Source organism: Asterias rubens, unplaced genomic scaffold (genome assembly GCF_902459465.1).
Source record: "Asterias rubens unplaced genomic scaffold, eAstRub1.3, whole genome shotgun sequence".
NCBI lineage: Eukaryota > Metazoa > Echinodermata > Asteroidea > Forcipulatida > Asteriidae > Asterias > Asterias rubens.
The window spans coordinates 9,509-29,173 of NW_022985773.1; the positions used below are offsets into that span (position 1 = coordinate 9,509).

The 19,665-nt window shown below is 41.5% G+C and overlaps 1 protein-coding gene, 2 long non-coding RNA genes and 1 pseudogene across 3 annotated transcripts; 1 reads left to right on the plus strand and 3 right to left on the minus strand.

Moving 5' to 3' along the window:
- Positions 1-220: 220 nt before the first annotated feature.
- On the minus strand, positions 221-2,558 carry LOC117306673 (proteoglycan 4-like; the record flags this gene model as incomplete). The annotated part of the gene is made up of 4 exons (XM_033791157.1): positions 221-364; positions 783-980; positions 1,393-1,963; positions 2,433-2,558. Coding segments are annotated over 4 exons (1,039 nt in total), but the record flags the coding sequence as incomplete, so codon positions are not given.
- Positions 2,559-6,691: 4,133 nt separating this feature from the next.
- Positions 6,692-10,979, plus strand: LOC117306675 (annotated as a pseudogene).
- Positions 10,980-13,676: 2,697 nt separating this feature from the next.
- On the minus strand, positions 13,677-15,950 carry LOC117306674. Its single transcript, XR_004520967.1, has 3 exons — positions 15,894-15,950; positions 13,959-14,040; positions 13,677-13,708 (listed from the first exon to the last, which is right to left on the minus strand). It is a non-coding gene; the product is annotated as an uncharacterized LOC117306674 (long non-coding RNA).
- Positions 15,951-15,982: 32 nt separating this feature from the next.
- LOC117306672 lies at positions 15,983-18,104 on the minus strand. The gene is made up of 3 exons (XR_004520966.1): positions 18,025-18,104; positions 16,795-16,924; positions 15,983-16,040 (listed from the first exon to the last, which is right to left on the minus strand). It is a non-coding gene; the product is annotated as an uncharacterized LOC117306672 (long non-coding RNA).
- Between the last annotated feature and the right edge of the window lie 1,561 nt (positions 18,105-19,665).

Here is a 19,665-nt window from a genome sequence, read left to right on the forward strand (position 1 = left end):
TACTACTCTTACTTCATTTGCGTTCGAGTTTAATGTTATACCCTAGAATGAACAACTTTAAATCAAAACGTAGCAAAAGAACACACGGAAATCGAACCCCGTACCATTGGGAGTAGAGCCCGGAGCCCTTCCATTAGGCCACTACTACTGTTCGAGCCACCTGCCCAGGTTTGAAATCAGAGTTTTCCTTCTCCTAGATGGGCTGCCTTCCTAGACCTACGAGCCCCATCTGCCCGGAGCAATCTGGTTTTAAGGCGCCAGAAACCCGCCTGCACACCTCTGCCCACAGTTTGCAACAGGGATCGGCACGTGAAGCCGGGCAGTAGGAGTTTGACTAGGAGAGGCTGTTGGAGACGCTGACCATCTGGGATATTTCATAGGTGTGAAGTGGCTCAGTACATTCACACATTCCCGGTCAATCCTAGCCCTTAGACCCCTGGGAGGGAGGTTGGGAGGTTGGGAGGTTGGGAGGTTGGGGAGGGTGGGAGAGGTTGGGGAGGGTGGGAGAGGTGGGGAGGGTGGGGAGAGGTTGGGGAGGGTGGGAGAGGTGGGAGAGGTGGGAGAGGTGGGAGAGGTGGGAGAGGTGGGAGAGGTGGGGAGGGTGGGGGAGGTGGGGGAGGTGGGGGAGGTGGGGGAGGTGGGGGAGGTGGGGGAGGTGGGGGAGGTGGGGGAGGTGGGGGAGGGGGGGAGGCGGGGGAGGCGGGGGAGGCGGGGAGGCGGGGGAGGCGGGGGAGGGGGGGGGGGAGGGGGGGGGGGGGGGGAGGGGGGGAGGCGGGGGAGGCGGGGAGAGGCGGGAGAGGCGGGAGAGGCGGGAGAGGCGGGAGAGGCGGGAGAGGCGGGAGAGGCGGGAGAGGCGGGAGAGGCGGGAGAGGCGGGAGAGGCGGGAGAGGCGGGAGAGGCGGGAGAGGCTGGAGAGGCTGGAGAGGCTGGAGAGGCTGGAGAGGCTGGAGAGGCTGGAGAGGCTGGAGAGGCTGGAGAGGCTGGAGAGGTTGGAGAGGTTGGAGAGGTTGGAGAGGTTGGAGAGGTTGGAGAGGTTGGAGAGGTTGGAGAGGTTGGAGAGGTTGGAGAGGTTGGAGAGGTTGGAGAGTTGGAGAGGTTGGAGAGTTGGAGAGTTGGAGAGTTGGAGAGTTGGAGAGTTGGAGAGTTGGAGAGTTGGAGAGTTGGAGAGTTGGAGAGTTGGAGAGTTGGAGAGTTGGAGAGTTGGAGAGTTGGAGAGTTGGAGAGTTGGAGAGTTGGAGAGTTGGAGAGTTGGAGAGTTGGAGAGTTGGAGAGTTGGAGAGTTGGAGAGTTGGAGAGTTGGAGAGTTGGAGAGTTGGAGAGTTGGAGAGTTGGAGAGTTGGAGAGTTGGAGAGTTGGAGAGTTGGAGAGTTGGAGAGTTGGAGAGTTGGAGACATGGAGACTTGGAGAGTTGGAGACTTGGAGACTTGGAGACTTGGAGAGTCGAGGGTTGCGAGTCGAGGGTTGCGAGTCGAGGGTTGCGAGTCGAGGGTTGCGAGTCGAGGGTTGCGAATCGAGGGTGCGATCGGGTTGCGAGTCGAGGGTTGCGATCGAGGGTTGCGAGTCGAGGGTTGCGATCGAGGGTTGCGAGTCGAGGGTTGCGAGTCGAGGGTTGCGAGTCGAGGGTTGCGAGTCGAGGGTTGCGAGTCGAGGGTTGCGAGTCGAGGGTTGCGAGTCGAGGGTTGCGAGTCGAGGGTTGCGAGTCGAGGGTTGGAGACTTGGAGACTTGGAGACTTGGGGACTTGGGGACTTGGGGACTTGGGGACTTGGGGACTTGGGGACTTGGGGACTTGGGGACTTGGGGACTTGGGGACTTGGGGACTTGGGGACTTGGGGACTTGGGGACTTGGGGACTTGGGGACTTGGGGACTTGGGGACTTGGGAGACTTGGGGACTTGGAGACTTGGAGACTTGGAGACTTGGAGACTTGGAGACTTGGAGACTTGGAGACTTGGAGACTTGGAGACTTGGAGAGTTGGAGAGTTGGAGAGTTGGAGAGTTGGAGAGTTGGAGAGTTGGAGAGTTGGAGAGTTGGAGAGTTGGAGAGTTGGAGAGTTGGAGAGTTGGAGAGTTGGAGAGTTGGAGAGTTGGAGAGTTGGAGAGTTGGAGAGTTGGAGAGTTGGAGAGTTGGAGAGTTGGAGAGTTGGAGAGTTGGAGAGTTGGAGAGTTGGAGAGTTGGAGAGTTGGAGAGTTGGAGAGTTGGAGAGTTGGAGAGTTGGAGAGTTGGAGAGTTGGAGAGTTGGAGAGTTGGAGAGTTGGAGAGTTGGAGAGTTGGAGAGTTGGAGAGTTGGAGAGTTGGAGAGTTGGAGAGTTGGAGAGTTGGAGAGTTGGAGAGTTGGAGAGTTGGAGAGTTGGAGAGTTGGAGAGTTGGAGAGTTGGAGAGTTGGAGAGTTGGAGAGTTGGAGAGTTGGAGAGTTGGAGAGTTGGAGAGTTGGAGAGTTGGAGAGTTGGAGGTCTCTTCTTTTGAGAGTTTGGAGTTGGAGGTCTCTACTTTTGAGAGTTGGGAGTTGGAGGTTGAGAGTTGGAGGTTGGGAGTTGGAGGTTGGGAGTTGGATGTTGGGAGTTGGAGGTTTGGAGTTTGAGGTTGGGAGTTGGAGGTTTGGAGTTGGAGGTTTGGAGTTGGAGGTTTGGAGTTGGAGGTTGGGAGTTGGAGGTTGCGAGTTGGAGGTTGGTAGTTGGAGGTTTGGAGGTGGAGGTTTGGAGTTGGAGGTTGGGAGTTGGAGGTTGCGAGTTGGAGGTTGCGAGTTGGAGGTCTCTACTTTTGAGAGTTGGGGGTTGGAGGTCTCTACTTTTGAGAGTTGGGGGTTGGAGGTCTCTACTTTTGAGAGTTGGGAGTTGGAGGTCTCTACTTTTGAGAGTTGGGAGTTGGAGGTCTCTACTTTTGAGAGTTGGGAGTTGGAGGTCTCTACTTTTGAGAGTTGGGAGTTGGAGGTCTCTACTTTTGAGAGTTGGGAGTTGGAGATCTGGGATGTGGCTTGTAGTCAGGCACCCTCTGGGATGTGGCTTGTAGTCAGGCACCCTCTGGGATGGGGCTTGTAGTCAGGCACCCTCTGGGATGGGGCTTGTAGTCAGGCAGTCCTCTGGGATGTAGCTCGTAGCCAGACACCCTCTGGGATGTTGTCAGCAGCAGGTAGCACCACATCCCCAGCAGAACTGCAGACTCCTGAAATATAAACCAATCGAGTCAAATCAACCAGTGAGTTGGAGGTTTGGAGTTGGAGGTTGGGAGTTGGAGGTCTCTACTTTTGAGAGTTGGGAGTTGGAGGTCTCTACTTTTGAGAGTTGGGAGTTGGAGGTCTCTACTTTTGAGAGTTGGAGGTCTCTACTTTTGAGAGTTGGGAGTTGGAGGTCTCTACTTTTGAGAGTTGGGAGTTGGAGGTTGAGAGTTGGAGGTTGGGAGTTGGAGGTTGGGAGTTGGCTCGTAGTCAGGCACCCTCTGGGATGTGGCTTGTAGTCAGGCACCCTCTGGGATGGGGCTTGTAGTCAGGCACCCTCTGGGATGGGGCTTGTAGTCAGGCAGTCCTCTGGGATGTAGCTCGTAGCCAGACACCCTCTGGGATGTTGCAGCAGCAGGTAGCACCACATCCCCAGCAGAACTGCAGACTCCTGAAATATAAACCAATCGAGTCAAATCAACCAGTGTAACACTGCATGTCTCTATGTGGGTCTGTACTTGAGCCCTTTTGATTAACTATGATCAGAATTTGGAAATTTACCTATGTTTGGTGCGCTTCAATCACATGGAATGATGTCCTCTAGGCAGGCACCCTTGTTGCGAGTTGCGAGTTGGGAGTTGCGGTTTGGGAGTTGGGAGTTGGGAGTTGGGAGTTGGGAGTTGGGAGTTGCGAGTTGCGAGTTGCGAGTTGCGAGTTGCGAGTTGCGAGTTGCGAGTTGCGAGTTGCGAGTTGCGAGTTGCGAGTTGCGAGTTGCGAGTTGCGAGTTGCGAGTTGCGAGTTGCGAGTTGCGAGTTGCGAGTTGCGAGTTGCGAGTTGCGAGTTGCGAGTTGCGAGTTGCGAGTTGCGAGTTGCGAGTTGCGAGTTGCGAGTTGCGAGTTGCGAGTTGAGCGTTGAGAGTTGAGCGTTAGGAGTTAATAGTTAGGAGTTAATAGTTAGGAGTTAATAGTTAGGGGTTAATAGTTAATAGTTAATAGTTAATAGTTAATAGTTAATAGTTAATAGTTAATAGTTAATAGTTAATAGTTAATAGTTAATAGTTAATAGTTAATAGTTAATAGTTAATAGTTAACAGTTAATAGTTAATAGTTAATAGTTAGGAGTTAATAGTTAGGGGTTAAAAGTTAGGGGTTAATAGTTAGGTATTAATAGTTGGGGTTAAAAGTTGGGTTTAATAGTTAGGGGTTAATAGTTAGGGGTTAATAGTTAGGGATTAATAGTTAGGGGTTAATAGTTGCGAGTTGCGAGTTGCGAGTTGCGAGTTGCGAGTTGCGAGTTGCGAGTTGCGAGTTGCGAGTTGCGAGTTGCGAGTTGCGAGTTGCGAGTTGCGAGTTGCGAGTTGCGAGTTGCGAGTTGCGAGTTGCGAGTTGCGAGTTGCGAGTTGCGAGTTGCGAGTTGCGAGTTAATAGTAAGGGGTTAATAGTAAGGAGATAATAGTTTGGAGTTAGGAGTAAGGAGTTAGGAGTTAACACAATTTTAACACTATAGACCCTTTTGCAATAACTGTTGAATCAGATGCGTGCTGGCTTAGCTAGGGATCAAACACGATCCCTAACCAGGCCAGCATGCACCCCAGCCAATAGGTATAATGTGATAACATACATAGAAATGGTAGTTTCTTGATACATTCTTCCTGACCTGATTCCAATCTTCTTCTTGAGTGCAGATCCGACACAAAAAATGATAATGCTTGATTTCCCATCAAACAAGCAAGCATCTTGGTAGTTCGACCACATCTGCAAAAAAAGTAGGAGAAGTGAGAACTTACATTGAATGGGCCAGATGTGGTTATTTTTACAATTACACCATCATGGAGACATGTTCCCGCAAGTTTACCATTATTTATAGTTTATTCCTATTTTCTGTTATGTGATAATTTCCACATAAAACCAAGAGTTATGAAATAAAAGCTGGACAAGTCTTTTTTTAAGTACTTATTTAATGTTAAGGTAACATTTGTTTTCATGATTTCTTTTGTTGAAAATCAGATACATTTGCAAGGTTATTCATAGCCCTGGTAGGACGTCAGTCAATGCCACTGCACTGACGTCCTGGGTATAAAGGTTCTTTACAATGTGAATACAAATTAGTTTTCATTATTTTTTAACTGAATCGAGAAGTTGGAATTCCAATCATTTATTCTTAGTGTCCCTTAGTACATTTTTAAGTTGCGCCGTAACAAAATTGCAGCTTGCGCAAATTAAAAAAAGACTGTCACATCTCCAGCCGCCACGAGAGGGCGGTAGTGATCAATGCAAGAAAGTGTTTACAAGCAAGTCCATTCTCGACATGCGTATTGAAAATGTCAAATTTAAATTTTCTTTTCTCAAAAACTTAACACCAAAAAAGAAATTTCAAAAATGTTTAACAATGCGGGCTTGGATTTCCGACTACAAGGAGCATGTGAGTAAAAGATCAGCTTTCTGAGTTAAAGCCATTAGACACTTTCGGTACAGAAAAAAAATAAAAGTTCACAGATTTACAAATAACTTTACAGAAGGTAATGTGAAAGACTTCTCTTGAAATATTATTCCGTGAAATGCTTTACTTTTTGAGAAAACATTGTAACAATATCAATTCTCGATATTGAGAATTACGGATTTATTTTAAAACCCATGTCATGACACGGCAAAACGTGCGGAAACAAGGGTGGGTTTTCCCGTTATCTTCTCCCGACTCCAATGACCAATTGAGCCTAAATTTTCACAGGTTTGTTACTTTATAATATATAAGTTGTGATACACGAAGTGTGGGCCTTGGACAATACTGTTTACCGAAAGTGTCCAATGGCTTTAAGTAAAAATGTTTTTAAAAGATTTTTGAAATTTTTTCGCAATGGTACGGGACCTTTATACCCTGAACTCCGTCGCGTTGCCTGCAACGGAGGAGTCCAACCTGGGCTAGGTTATTCACAATGCTTTCAATTTGTGTCTCCTATTTTAACAAAATGGTGCTGTCTTCCACCAAAATGCAAACTGGTCATAAAAAAGTCAAGTTTTCTATCAAAGGAGACCATGGAGGAAGAACATTTCTAGTCATAGCTCTTTATCAGTTTATGATGCAGTGGGGAGCACTGATAGCCCAAGTAATAACAAAAATTAAAAATTACCCTTTCTTGGTGCATTTTGGAACTGCGTCATCAGTTACCGGCGTCCTTAGACTCCTTACCAGCTCACATGGCGACTGCACTAAATTGGTCGTCGACATAAGTGGTCTCTTTGTAATAAGAAACACACACAGCAGCATATAGACGAACAATAACTCGGTTGTAATCATGATTGTTCCCACAAGTTTACTGTTCATACCTACACTTATAGTTTCTCTCAATATTCTCCACACCATGCAAAGCTTCAAGCACCATTTAATAACTCGGTCATCCATGGTATTCTCAAAACTGTGGCGCGAAGATCGCCACCTAGCCTGTAAATAGAAAACCTTTGACACACACACACCAAGCTCGTATTTTTCTCACATGTTCTGAAAAATGTAGTCTAGGTGCAAGACGATGCGGCTGGGCGGGACGTTTACAAGAGGTGAACAACAATGTGTTGACGTTGAGGGGGCTATTTTAAAATGGCGACGTCCATGGCAGACAGAACCGCTGGTGAGTTTTTACGTTTTGTTTCCGATATTTTCATCGTGATGAAAGTTATTCTTTTGTAGAGGTTGGTGGGATGTAATAAGGAGTTGTTTGTGTTCACAATAGCCGTGTGTAAAATAGAACGGGTTGTTTTATTTTGATATAAATCATTATTTGAAAATTAAAGTTCTCTCACTCGTTGACATCTCCGATCTCGTGGCACCGCATGTATGATGTAGTCGATGTGGACGGCCGGACTCGATCAAGCGAGCGAGTGTGGGGGAGTTGATGGGGGCGGCCGGGCCGCATGCACGCATATAAAAATATATATATATATAAACAAATAAAAAAATAAAAATAGTGTTTGCAAGTTCAGTCAGTTATTTTATCAACACTGAATTAGAGTGTTGATAATGATACTCTAATAGTAAGAATAAGATGCTACCAGGATAGTTTATTATAACATAATTTCCGTTGTAAATTATTATATTTATTAATATTATTGTCATCAAATATATTTAAGTTTAAATATTGTCAGGGAACTATGGCAAGCTATAACTAACAATTTGTAATGATGTTGAAGAATTTATTGTTTCTATTTTTTTCTATTCATGTGTGAAGTAAGCCTTTAAAGATAGTTCCATTTTCTCAAACAGGGAAGAGCAAAGCTTCACAAGACCATCTTCTGGAGATCCCTCAGGGATGGGAAGAGCCAAAGTTTACAGCAGAAGACAATCCAAATGGTGTACTGGAGGAAAGCTCATTCGCTACGCTGTTCCCAAAATACAGGGAGAAATATCTCAGAGAATGCTGGTCGCTGGTTGAAAAAGCCCTGAAAGATTATGTGAGCACAAAATCTATTAGGGAAAATAGTTGCTATCCCAGTCACAGGCCTGTACTATATGCTTCGTTTTAAAAAGGCGAGGGCACCAAGTCATTTTCGCCCTTGGTAAAGGGCACCCTATGAGGAAATTGTAAATTTGTACTACAGCATTTCAAGGGCACAAAGGCAATGACCAGGGGCATGGAGGCAATCGCCTTCGTTGCCACCGTGAAGTATCAGGCCTGCAGTCACCATTATTTCCAAATTCATAGGCCTCCTTTGGCACAAAAAGTAGCTAATCACAATCAAATCAGCAGCAGTGACTATTAGAGATTTCAAAAAATAATTAATGGCCAAACGTTTTGACCCTAGCAAAGTAGTCTTTCTTGAAGGCTTAATGGTGGTATTTCGACCTTTCGACCTTAGCAGGGTCTTTCTCGAAGGCTAAATGGTTGTTGTTTTCTTCAAGAAAGACTTTGCTAGGGTTGAAACACCGGAACAACGTCAAATGTTTGTGTTTATACCATAGGGTCCTTTTGGTTGATAAGCAGGTTTCAACAGCTTCTCAACTGTTTAATTTGTGTCTTTTCCTCGCAGCATCTCAAAGCTTCTTTAGATTTCATCGAGGGAAGCATGTCCGTTACGCCATATGCAAGACATGGGACCCCTTTATACTCATCAAGGCACGGGACATGATCAAACTTCTCGCTCGCAGCGTTCCTTATGAACAGGTAGGTTCATGCTCTCACCATATTTGTCTTGTACCCTGTGTGCAATGGTGACATTAGCCATAAAATCTTGGCATTCTTAAAAGGGACTGGACTAATTTGCTCTTTTAGCCTCGGTTTGGTTACATTGATTTTTGTGAGAGAACGCAAGATGGTCGCACGAGCAAAGTAAAAACCCAAAAGTTTTTGTTGTTGCCACATTTCAAATGTCTGTACGTTCCTGAAGAAGTATCATAGTATATATCTCAAGGAGAAATGGGATGGGAAAGATACTTTGTGAAAACGAAAATAGTTCTTGCATTTTTTCCTCAGGCTGTTCGGGTGTTAGAAGACGGCATTTCAGCCGAGGTCATCAAAATCGGTCGCATGGTACGCAACCAAGAGAGATTCGTCAAACGCCGACAGCGTCTGATTGGCCCAAATGGCTCAACACTCAAAGCCGTTGAGCTACTGACCAAGTGTTACATCATGGTTCAGGGGAACACAGTGTCTGCGGTAGGTCTGTATAAAGGACTCAGAGACGTGTATAAGATCGTCATAGACACTATGAAAAATGTTCATCCAGTTTACAACATCAAGGTAATTAGATTTTCTTTAGGTGTAGATCTTTTCTTCCACGGTGAAAAAAACGCCCCTTGGTGTCTCACCCGGTGTTTAAAACCAGGTGAGCAACCGGATGTTCTGGCCCAACTTCAAGCTGTTCCCTTTTGGGCTGTTACTGTTGAGTCCACAACTGTGGCTTCCCTCCAGGAACCAGGCGGGTTTACCAGTGGAAAGAAGTATCTCTTAATTTTAAAATCTGGAATAACGAATATAGTTTGTTTTTATCCTCAAACCAATGTGTGTCAAGCACTGTATAATACTTTCCTTAATTTTTTGAACCCCACAGATTTACATTAAACTTACAGGGTTTGAAGATAATGATAGTGGAAAGCTTCCCTTCAAATATTACTAGCTAAGGTTGTGTAGTTTTTGAGAAATGAGTAAAACAAGTCACAAAATAGTTTTGGTCTCATGAGACCAAAATTATTTTAACATGTAAAATCCTCTTAACCAGTTATGATATTATACCAAAACCATAGCATAACTGGTTAATACGTTTTTACATGCTATAGCTGAGACAACAACTATTACTTTTACTCATTTCTCAAAAACTACAGCACCTCAGTACGTAAAATTTCAAGGGAAGCTTTCCACTATGATAATTTTCAAACTGTGTAAGTTTAATGTAAATCTGTGGACATTGTGTTTTTTGTTAGGAATAAGTACATATATACCCTTTAAAGGCAGTGAACACTATTAGTCATTACTCACAATAATTGTTATCATAAAAACTGACTTGGTAACAAGAAATGGAGACCTGTTGAAAGTATAAAACATTGTGAGAAACGGCTCCCTCTAAAGTAACCTTGTTTCGACAAAGATGTAATTTTCCACGAATTTGATTTCGAGACCTCAGAATTAGATTTTGAGGTCTTGAAATCAAGCGTCTGAAAGCACACAACTTGGTGTGACAAGGGTGTTTTTCTTTCATTATTATCTCGCAACAACTTGGACGACTAATTGAGCTCAAATTTTCACAGGTTTGTTATTTTATACATATGTTGAGATGCACCAAGTGAGAAGACTGGTCTTTGACAATTACCAATAGTGTCCAGTGTCTTTAAGTTAATAATAATAAATTAGCATATTGTAAGTTGCAGTTTCCTGTAAACATTCAAAGGTGCTGGTCTAGTAGATTTTAAGTTTAAAGTACTGTCAAATTTCGTCCTGGTATGTTATTGTCCATTTAGGTAGCTAATTTGTTTTACTTTCTACCAAAGTCTTGTTATTGTTTGTATTTTATCTGTGATTTATTTGTATATTATGTAAGAAATTATTATTTCCAGTGTGAACACATTGATGGGGATAATCTAAAAGTACTTTTAGTGTTTTATATTTTGTTGTTGTTTTTCTGTGCCCTTATCTGCCAAGTGTCGTCGTTTAGTATTTTATCTTTGATGTGTTTTTATACAATGTTATGATCAGCTGTGTTGATCAGCTGTGTTGGATGGGTTCACCATCATTAAATGTGGTTTAAAAACAGTAATAATAAATACATAGATATTTTGGGACCTCTTTATTAAGATTATTTCTCATTAAAATTTGAAGAAACGAAGAAAATAAAACAGAAACTAAGATTTGAAACTTTGTTTTCTTTGCAGGTGAAACATGCTGAAGCCGAAACAAAACGCAAGGAGAAACGAAACCAGTCGTTTGTCCCACCCAAGGAACCCTCGGTGACAAAACCCAAGACACATCCCAAAGCAGACACCCAGATTGATATGAAGGCACTGAAAGCTAAGATCAAGAAATCACAGGTATATGATCTTTCATTGATTTTCTGATCTACCACGAGTTCTTACAAGAAGTAAACTTCTGTATAAAATATTGATGCTTAACGTATAGGATTATGAATTGCACAAAACAATCGATTGTGATACAGTAACTAGAGGACAATACATGTACATGTACTTATACTTTTCTTCCGTCATTGTGTTCTTATCCATTTGTTGTTTTTTTATATTCCAGAAAACACCATTTCGAAAGCCAGAGGAAGTGCCTAAACCGAAGTCAACGAGGCCGGAAAGAAAAACAAAGAAAGGGGTGAAGAGGAAGCAGAAACCGTAATTTTCGACCTCCCCCCAGTAATGACTATCTCTAATGAGTTGGGGGGTTCTGAAAAGAAACCGTTGGTTTCAACTCGACGTTTCGATCAGTATGCTCTGATCGTCTTCTAGAAAAAGATGGACTCTCTGATGCTGCATGCTGCTTTTAATAAGTACTGAGGAGGTGGATTAGCTTGAAATAAAGGCGGGAAATAAAGCGGGGAAATAAAGGCGGAAATGGAGGCGGGAAATGGACCTCAGGATGTTGTGCACTAAAGAGATGTGACCCACCTGTTTGATGTCACCAGGCATCATTTTCAGTCCGACCCATATTCCCTGTCCCTTATGGTTGATCTCTCTTGCAGTAACCACTTTGCGCACGATGCTATCTAACGAGTCTTCACCGGTACTCCTGCATCAACCACAGAGAACAACAATTTATCAAAATTATCATATTGAAAAATATGTAATAAGATACCATTAAAGCAGTGGACACTATTGGTAATTGCTCAAAATAATATTAGCACAAAACCTTACTTGGTAACGAGTAATGGGGAGAGGTTTGGTAGGTAGTATAAAACATTGTGAGAAACAGCTCCCTCTGAAGTGGAGTAGTTTTTGAGAAAGATGTAATTTTCCACAAATTTGATTTCGAGACCTCAGATTTAGAATTTGAGGTCTCAAAATCAAGCATCTGAAAGCACACAACTCTGTGTGACAAGGGTGTTTCTTCTTTCATTACTACCTCACAACTTTAATGACCAATTGAGCTCAAATTTTCACAGGTTCATTATTTATGCATATGTTGAGATACACCAAGTGAGAAGAATGGTCTTTAACAATTACCAAATAGTGTCCAGTGGTTTTAAAGCAATGCATGGTGGAAGAATACTAAGTAATTCATTTTTGCAGTGACACCATGTAAAAAATCTCTTTTGTGAGAAGAAGTGGTGGCTCTGCTCTACGTTTCAATCAGTGTAATCTGATAAATCAAGAAAGGTTTACGGTAACACCTTGTGACACCTTTGAGAAGTGTTTGTTCTGAAGAGGATGCCGTCTTCTACTGAAGACAATCAGAGCATACTGATCGAAATGTTGAGTCATTAGCCAACACTTTTTTCAGAACCAACACTACTCAAAAGAGATATTCACACGGTATTGCCACAAACCTCTCTTAGTCTTTATTCCACCATGCAAGTTTCACATTCTACATACTTGTAGAAATATGTAACCTTTGTTTACAAAAGAAACCTTGTACATTCTAGGACCCAATTTCATGGAGCTGCTGGAAGCAACAAAAATAGCTAAGCACAACCAAATTATGCTTACCAGATAAGGTCACCAGCAAAACTACTATGTCACATGTGCAATTTGTGATGGTAGCCTGCTCATTTCTGCTAAGCAGGGAATTATTAAGCCCTATTTTCTGCTTAAGCAGAGTTATCTTTTCAGAAACAACACTACTCAAAAGAGATTTTACATGGTGTTACAGCAAACCTCTCTTAGATTACCACATAACTCACTTGTAAGTGAAATGTTTTTTAACATGCTTAAACAATCAAAAGCTGCTGCACGTCTTACCAACAATTTCATTGCCATTAATTTTAAGAGTGATTAACAAACGTGTACCTTCCCTCTAAAGTATTTGTTAACAAAGATTTCAAAAATGTGTTGCTTACGCTTGAAACGGAAGGAAGTGTTGTTTGTCTTCATCCGTTTCTATCCTGCCTGAGGGATATCGCTGATGTCCATGGCACACACACCAAACGGTCGCTTCAACCCGCACGTATACTTCTTGTTATATCACCCTCTTTCATCTCCATCCTCCCTGAGAAGCCAAGCAACAATTCATTATAAACACCTGGGACAGTTTATAAAATCTGGTTGGTCTACGACAGATCAACTGACCGTATTATTCATTCTGATTGGTCGACATCAAATCACCTGACCATATGTCCAGTGCAGTTTATCAATTCTGATTTGAGCAGATCAGCTGACTGTTTTACCGATTCTGATTGGTCAAGATCAGATCACCTGACAAATTATCCATTCTGATCGGTTGTGGGGTGTCGTGGCCGAGCGGTTAAGAGCACCGAATTCAAGCTCTGCTGATTCTGTTCAGCATGTGTGGGTTCGAATCCCGGTCGTGACACTTGTGTCCCTGAGCAAGACACTTAACCATTATTGCTTCTCTCCACCCAGGGGTAAATGGGGACCTGTGAGGGCAGAGATGGTTCTTGTGATTGATTTAGCCGAGTAGCGCATTTGTTGCACGAGGCTGTATACTCCCAGGGAGCTGAGATGGTTTAAGGAGTGAATTAAGGCCCAGTGACCAGGGGTAATAATTTGAAGCGCTTTGAGACACCCATTCGGGAGTGAAAAGCGCTATAAACTCAAATATTATTATTGTGATTGGATTACCTGACCATATCTCTAGGACAGTTCATCCTTCTGATTGGTTGAGAGTAGATCACCTGAACACATTTAGTCCATTCTAATTGGTTAAATGCAGATCACCTGACCATATCATCTATACAGATTAGAGAACAGACTGCTTGACCAATATCTCTTTGTTTTTTTATCATTACACCCAGTGAGTAGGAAACCTCAGTCTTTTACCAACATCCATCTGCATCTGACATTATTATTTTACTGTTTGAATGAACCAATGTGAAGAGTCAAGGCTAACTACTTACCTATTCTAATGATCTGACACACCAGGAAGACTTTTCTCTCTGTAGATCCTTAGCACCGAGATCCTGTCATAACAACAAAATAAACCAATTATGCAAATCTTAACAGTTTGGCAATTATACATGAAGGTCTCGTTTATAATTTTTTCGCTGATTATAAAAACACCCACATGAACCAATTGTGGGATTCAAACCAATAACTTTCTGAACTCTTAAGCAGATGGCAGCTGGACTCGGAAAGCATTTCAGTGTCACTGTCCAGTTCTTGTCAAGTATTGGTGTGGGGCAAAACAAAAAGAAAATGTTGCAATCTTACCGTAAATATTGTCTTAAGACTGTATAGGAGACTGATATCTCTAGGTATGCCTTTGCTACTCCACTTGGCCACGTAACTTTCACTGAGAGAAAATGAGTTAAAAAGTTGTCATTTTCATGTGAGATAATTCTCTACAATTCCTTCAAAATTAAAGGCACTGAACACTACTGCTAATTACTTGAAACTGTGTAAGCATAAAAACTTCTCAGTAAATATTTGAATTAATTCCGCCTGAGTACTTGAAATGTGACAAGGGTGTTTTTTCTTCCATTATTATCTTGCAACTTTGCGACCAATTGAGCTCAAATGTTCACAGTTTTTATTTTATTTTATGCATACAAGTTTGTTGAAATACACCAAGTGAGTCTTTGACAATTACCAAAGGTGTCCAGTGCCTTTTATAACAGTATCCAAGGGCTTAGAGAGGCTTTGCTGCCCCATACAATTCTTACATGATTTACTAAGTGCCTAATGAAAACATTTACATTTTTTGCAATAGTGTACATGTACAGTACTTTATCTTTGCCTTGTTGGTAATTTAAAGGGAGGGCAAGTCTTCAGTAATTACTAAACAATATAATGACTATAAACTTAGTGGGTAGGAAGCACTGCAGCTGTTGATAATGTATAAATAAATACCTTGGATGGTTTCAAGTCTCTTGGTCAAAACCCGGTCACGTGTGGTAGTGTTAACGGTGGTATAAGACCGGCTTTGGAAAATAGCGAATAAGTGGCCACTAAATCAGCATACATTGTGTAAACCTTGCGCGTTGCACTGTATCGCAGGCTTATTTATATCCCTGTTAGTTTCATTGCGACTTTGCGTACTTGCGCTGAAAATGTATAAATTTTGAGTGCGCGCGTGTAACATGTGTGCGCGTATGAACTGACGCCGAGCTCATGCGCGCGTTTTAATGCACAAGAAACAGCTATCGCCCAATCATTTGCCTCCTTTGAGCCCAGTGAAGGCGCTGAACAGATAATTATTTAAAGAGTCCCTGGTCTCAAAGATCAGTAATGTGATTAATGCACGAAAGAGATGGGAGACAACAAAAGCTCAAATATGGCCCCTGAACATGTCTGGAAGTACCGCCGAGAGAAAAGTCACAAAATTTGGACAATTTTAGCCGTTTAATTCGCTAAAAAAGGTATTTATTAATGGGAATAACAGTGTTCGTACCCGGTCTTCACTGCGTGGTAATGACCTTGGTTGGTGGCTGGCGCTGGTAACAGACCTCGCCTACGGCTCGGTCCGTTAACAACGCCAGCCACCAACCCGATCATTACCGCGCAGTGAAGACCGGGTACTCGCACTGTTGTTCCCTAAGCATTTTTAGGAATTTGTCCTTCTTAACAATGTGATTTTAGTGAAAGGGAATCAAAAAACGTTACAATCTCAGAAATATTCTGCATTAAGTTTTGTTTAGACTGTGTACTTTACTAACGTGTACATGTACATGTTATATCTAAAGTTTTCACAGTTTTATTGTATTTATTTATATAACTTTGGTTCCAAAAACCAAAGGTATATTTTGCTTTTAACAAAAGAAGGTCATCCTGCTTTGTATAACCATTTCCTATATCACACAGAAACATTAGTGTCCCCCAACCATTAAATCCCATTTATAAAACTGGATTAAGAGAAGTGATTATAGTTAATTCCTTGCTCAAAGACACAAGTGCCATAACCAAGAATCGAATCCCGACAACAATAATTCAGCCATCGGAAATTTAGTCCAACACTAGATCCACAGTGCAGCATTATTCCCATTTATAAACCTAGATTAAGAGAAGTTATCATGGTTATTTGTTTTTGCTGAAGGACACAAGTGCCATAACAAGGAATCAAATCCCTGGTAGTACTATAATATTCAGCCATCAGAACTTGAATCCAACATTAGATCCACGGCGCAGCATCAACTGTTTTCAAATTACCTTATGTGCTTTTGTTCCTTGGCATCGTACAGGCTCATGAGGACGTCAGAGTCTTCCCGATGCGACAAACGACATTCTTCAAGTTGACAAGAGGTTGTAGGAGTAAACGTTGACTGATTTGGGATGTTTCTGGAAGCCTAGATTGAGCTATGGGGAAATAAAAGGACAATTGATTTAAAAATTACATCAAATGCATACAACTTAAAGGGACATCGTGTATCTCATCCCCTAAACGTAATGGAATAACCCAGCCACATTTATAGGGCTGCTCTAACAGAACGTTATTTGACAGTTTCCAGCTAAGCAAAAATTAGCGGGAAAAAAGTCACAGATGGTAAATGTGGAATAGTATTTGGCTGGTAACCTTATTTGGGGAAACACAATTGTGTGTGCTTTTATAGCTACTTCGTGTGCTCAATGAAAATGGCCCCTTTCAAAGAACTATTTCATACGCACAAAAAAGTCTGCTTACCAGAATAAGGTAACCAGCCAACATACATGTATTATCATAAGCACAATCTTCAATTGGCATCCTGCTTAGTTCTTCCTAGCAGGAAACTATTAGGCAAAATGATGCATATCAATAACACTGTCTAGGCCTCAAAATAAGGTCTTAAGCAAAAATCATCTCTCCAATGGAATCAACTTTTCAAATTATGAACTTCTGAAATACATTTTTGTGGATCTGACACACACACACACAATGTTATTTTGTACAATGTAATGTATCAGGTCCCAATTTCATAAAGCCTGTTAGCACAACAAAAACTTGCTTAGCCAAAACAGGTTACCAGCCAAATTTTTTAAATTTACATTGTTGCAACCGGTTTCAAAATCATTTTTGGTTAAGCAACGAAATTGGCTTAGCTTACATCTTTATATAATTGGCCCCTGTTCTTACTGTATCGTTTTGTTGGCCTATTCTTTGCGTTGCAGTCTCGTGTTGTCTGAAGAGCGCCACCGTGCTGACTGAGAATGGGTCCTGTATACCGCCCTCTTCGTCTCGTATCACAAGGTCAAGACCCAGAGCTCTGCAAACAACAAAACATAAACTGAAACGTGAAATAAAGGCACTGGACACTTTTGGTTATTACTCAAAACAATTATTAGCATAAACCTTACTTGGTAACGAGTAATGGAGAGCTGTTAATATTATAAAACACTGTGAGAACAGCACCCTCTGAAGTAAAGTAAATTCTCACTAAAATATTTGAATTTGATTTTGAGACCTCAGAATTGGATTTTGAGGTCTCGAAATCAAGCATCGGAAAGCACACAACTCGTGCAACGAGGCAATTTTTTTCTTCGCAACTGTGACGACCAATTGAGTTCAAATTTTCACAGGCTAGTTATTTTGACAATTACCAATAATGTCCAGTGTCTTTAAGAGGTTCGTTTTACAAATCCAAAGTAATGTAGATGTCACTTACATATACTTTTAGTTAGTTTTGTTTCACTCCTAGGCTAAGAGCTTCTTCAGTCTGGTGACCATGTCCAATGCTGAACTGCCTTTTATACCCTTTCTTGGTGGACATAGAGTTTGTTGTAGGCGTGGTTTGGACTAATGGTCCAAAATGTTCTAGAGCTTGTGTCCACCAAGAAAGGGTGCAAAGGGCAGTTCAGCATTGGACATGGTCACCAGATTGAAGGTCTTAGCTTGATTCGGTTAAAATTCTTTAACTTTTGTGCGCAAGCCAATTAAAATCTGATAAAAGTAGTTAGCTAGTGCTCACTCATGCGGAACAGCTGAGGATTGATTTGGTAGAAATTAAAAGCTATGACCTTGGTCCACCAATACTTAGTGCCAAATTTTTATAAACTTATAACAAATCCAGTTGGGATACATTTTTCTAAATGTATACTTTTTTTTAAAACACCCTGTAGAGACCCTGTGATATTTGATTACAAAAATGTGATCTTGTACATTCTTGGCCTTTCTACCGGGCAAGATACTGCACTGATCATATGTTTTTAAAAAGTTTACAATTTCCACACGAATCAAAGATTATAAAAGAAACAGCTGAACAAGTTTGAGACGTGTTCCTATCATGTTGTACAGGCACATAGTGTTACTGCAAACCGTAATAGATCTGTAGATTGTAGTGGTTGTAGTATAAAGGATTGCAATTACCTATTGCCACAGTCGATCTTGGAGGTGACTTGTTGTTTAAGATCCTTGAGTTCATCCACAGGGAGTGTACCAGAGACGATTGTTTCTGACAATCAATCAGCTCGTACATCATCTCATGAATGGTGTTAAACAATTCACGGTTGATTTTCTAGATAAAATCACACAAATACAACGTAAAAGTACTGATGATTTATTATAATTATTAATACTATATGATATATCTGGTAATAAACAAATGATAGTTTAGACATTTATTCCAATATTTGTAACAAACATGGGTATCAAACATCTTGGTGCCCCTTCAAAAGTTTCCCATTGAGTTTAAAGGCCTCAAATTGAAGCATCCGAAAGCACACAACTTCCTGTGACAAGGTGTTTTTTCTTCCATTATTATTCTTCCATTATTATCAACTTTGACGACCAAATTTTCACAGGTTTGTTATTTTGTGCATATGTTGAGATACACCAAGTGAGAAGACTGGTCTTTGACAATTACCAATAGTGTCCAGTGTCTTTAAGGCATTGACCGCACTGTAAGTGATTCTTTTGGACAGTTTACTAGTGTAAACAAATCCTCCACTTCCCTTAGAATGAACAGATGTGGACAGCAAAAATACAACGTACCGCATAGAGTTGTTTCCACAGCACTCCCCATTCTCGTATTACCGTGGTTAACTCATGGACTACGGGGGTCTCCTTCGGTATGACTGTCTCCCTTCCTTCCCTATTTGACATCAATACAAATAAACATTTTAAATACAATGTATAACAATTAACTGTTGCGACCACAAGCAGTGTTGTAAACGGCCACTGAGGTTAAAGATGCTATGTCAGATTTGACCCAAAATTTTGTTTTAAAATTCAATAGGTATTTTGATGGGCGTCGAGAAAGTTACAAGCTTTCATTTGAGCCATTGCTCGAAAAAGTCCTCCAACTATTAGTAGCAGTGAAATAAAGTGCTCAAAATTAGTTTTTTTCGGGATCCGACAATCAGTGACCAATTCTTATGGGTTTTATAAGAAACGTTTAAAATTTTTGTCATGGTTCCTGACCATTTAAAGTAAAAGTTAAAACTTTTTTTCATTAGAGGGGTGCTCTTTGAAATACCATTCACTCAAAAAAATCAATTTTTTAATGTTTGGGGCCAAAAATGACATAGCATCTGTAAGTGTGCAGCGCCAAAGTACTTTAAGGATTGTTTGCCTAGCTCTAAACTCCCTTTGTTCTGTAGGTAAAAGCACAATCAGTAACTTGATTACATATTTACTATAATTTATTTACAAGAAACCAATAATTCTTCGCAATAGTATGCATGATATTGGGTCCTTGAAGATAAGTAGGAATATTCCATCGAGGTACTTCAATCATACACATGGTGTAGGCTTTCGATCATAATTTTCAGATTTTTCAAAGGTCAAACAAATCGGAATCAGACTTAAGTAGGAAGAATATCATGCCAGCATTGCCTGAATATTAATATTTACAAAATTATATTTACAAGTCGATTAGTTTATACAACTGGGACACAATGGTGGAGTGTCAGTAGAACTCAGCGGATAAATGCAATAATAGTTGATGAACCAAATAATTGTGGATGAAGATCTATGTTGTGAACAAGCAGGAATTCATAGTGATCATGA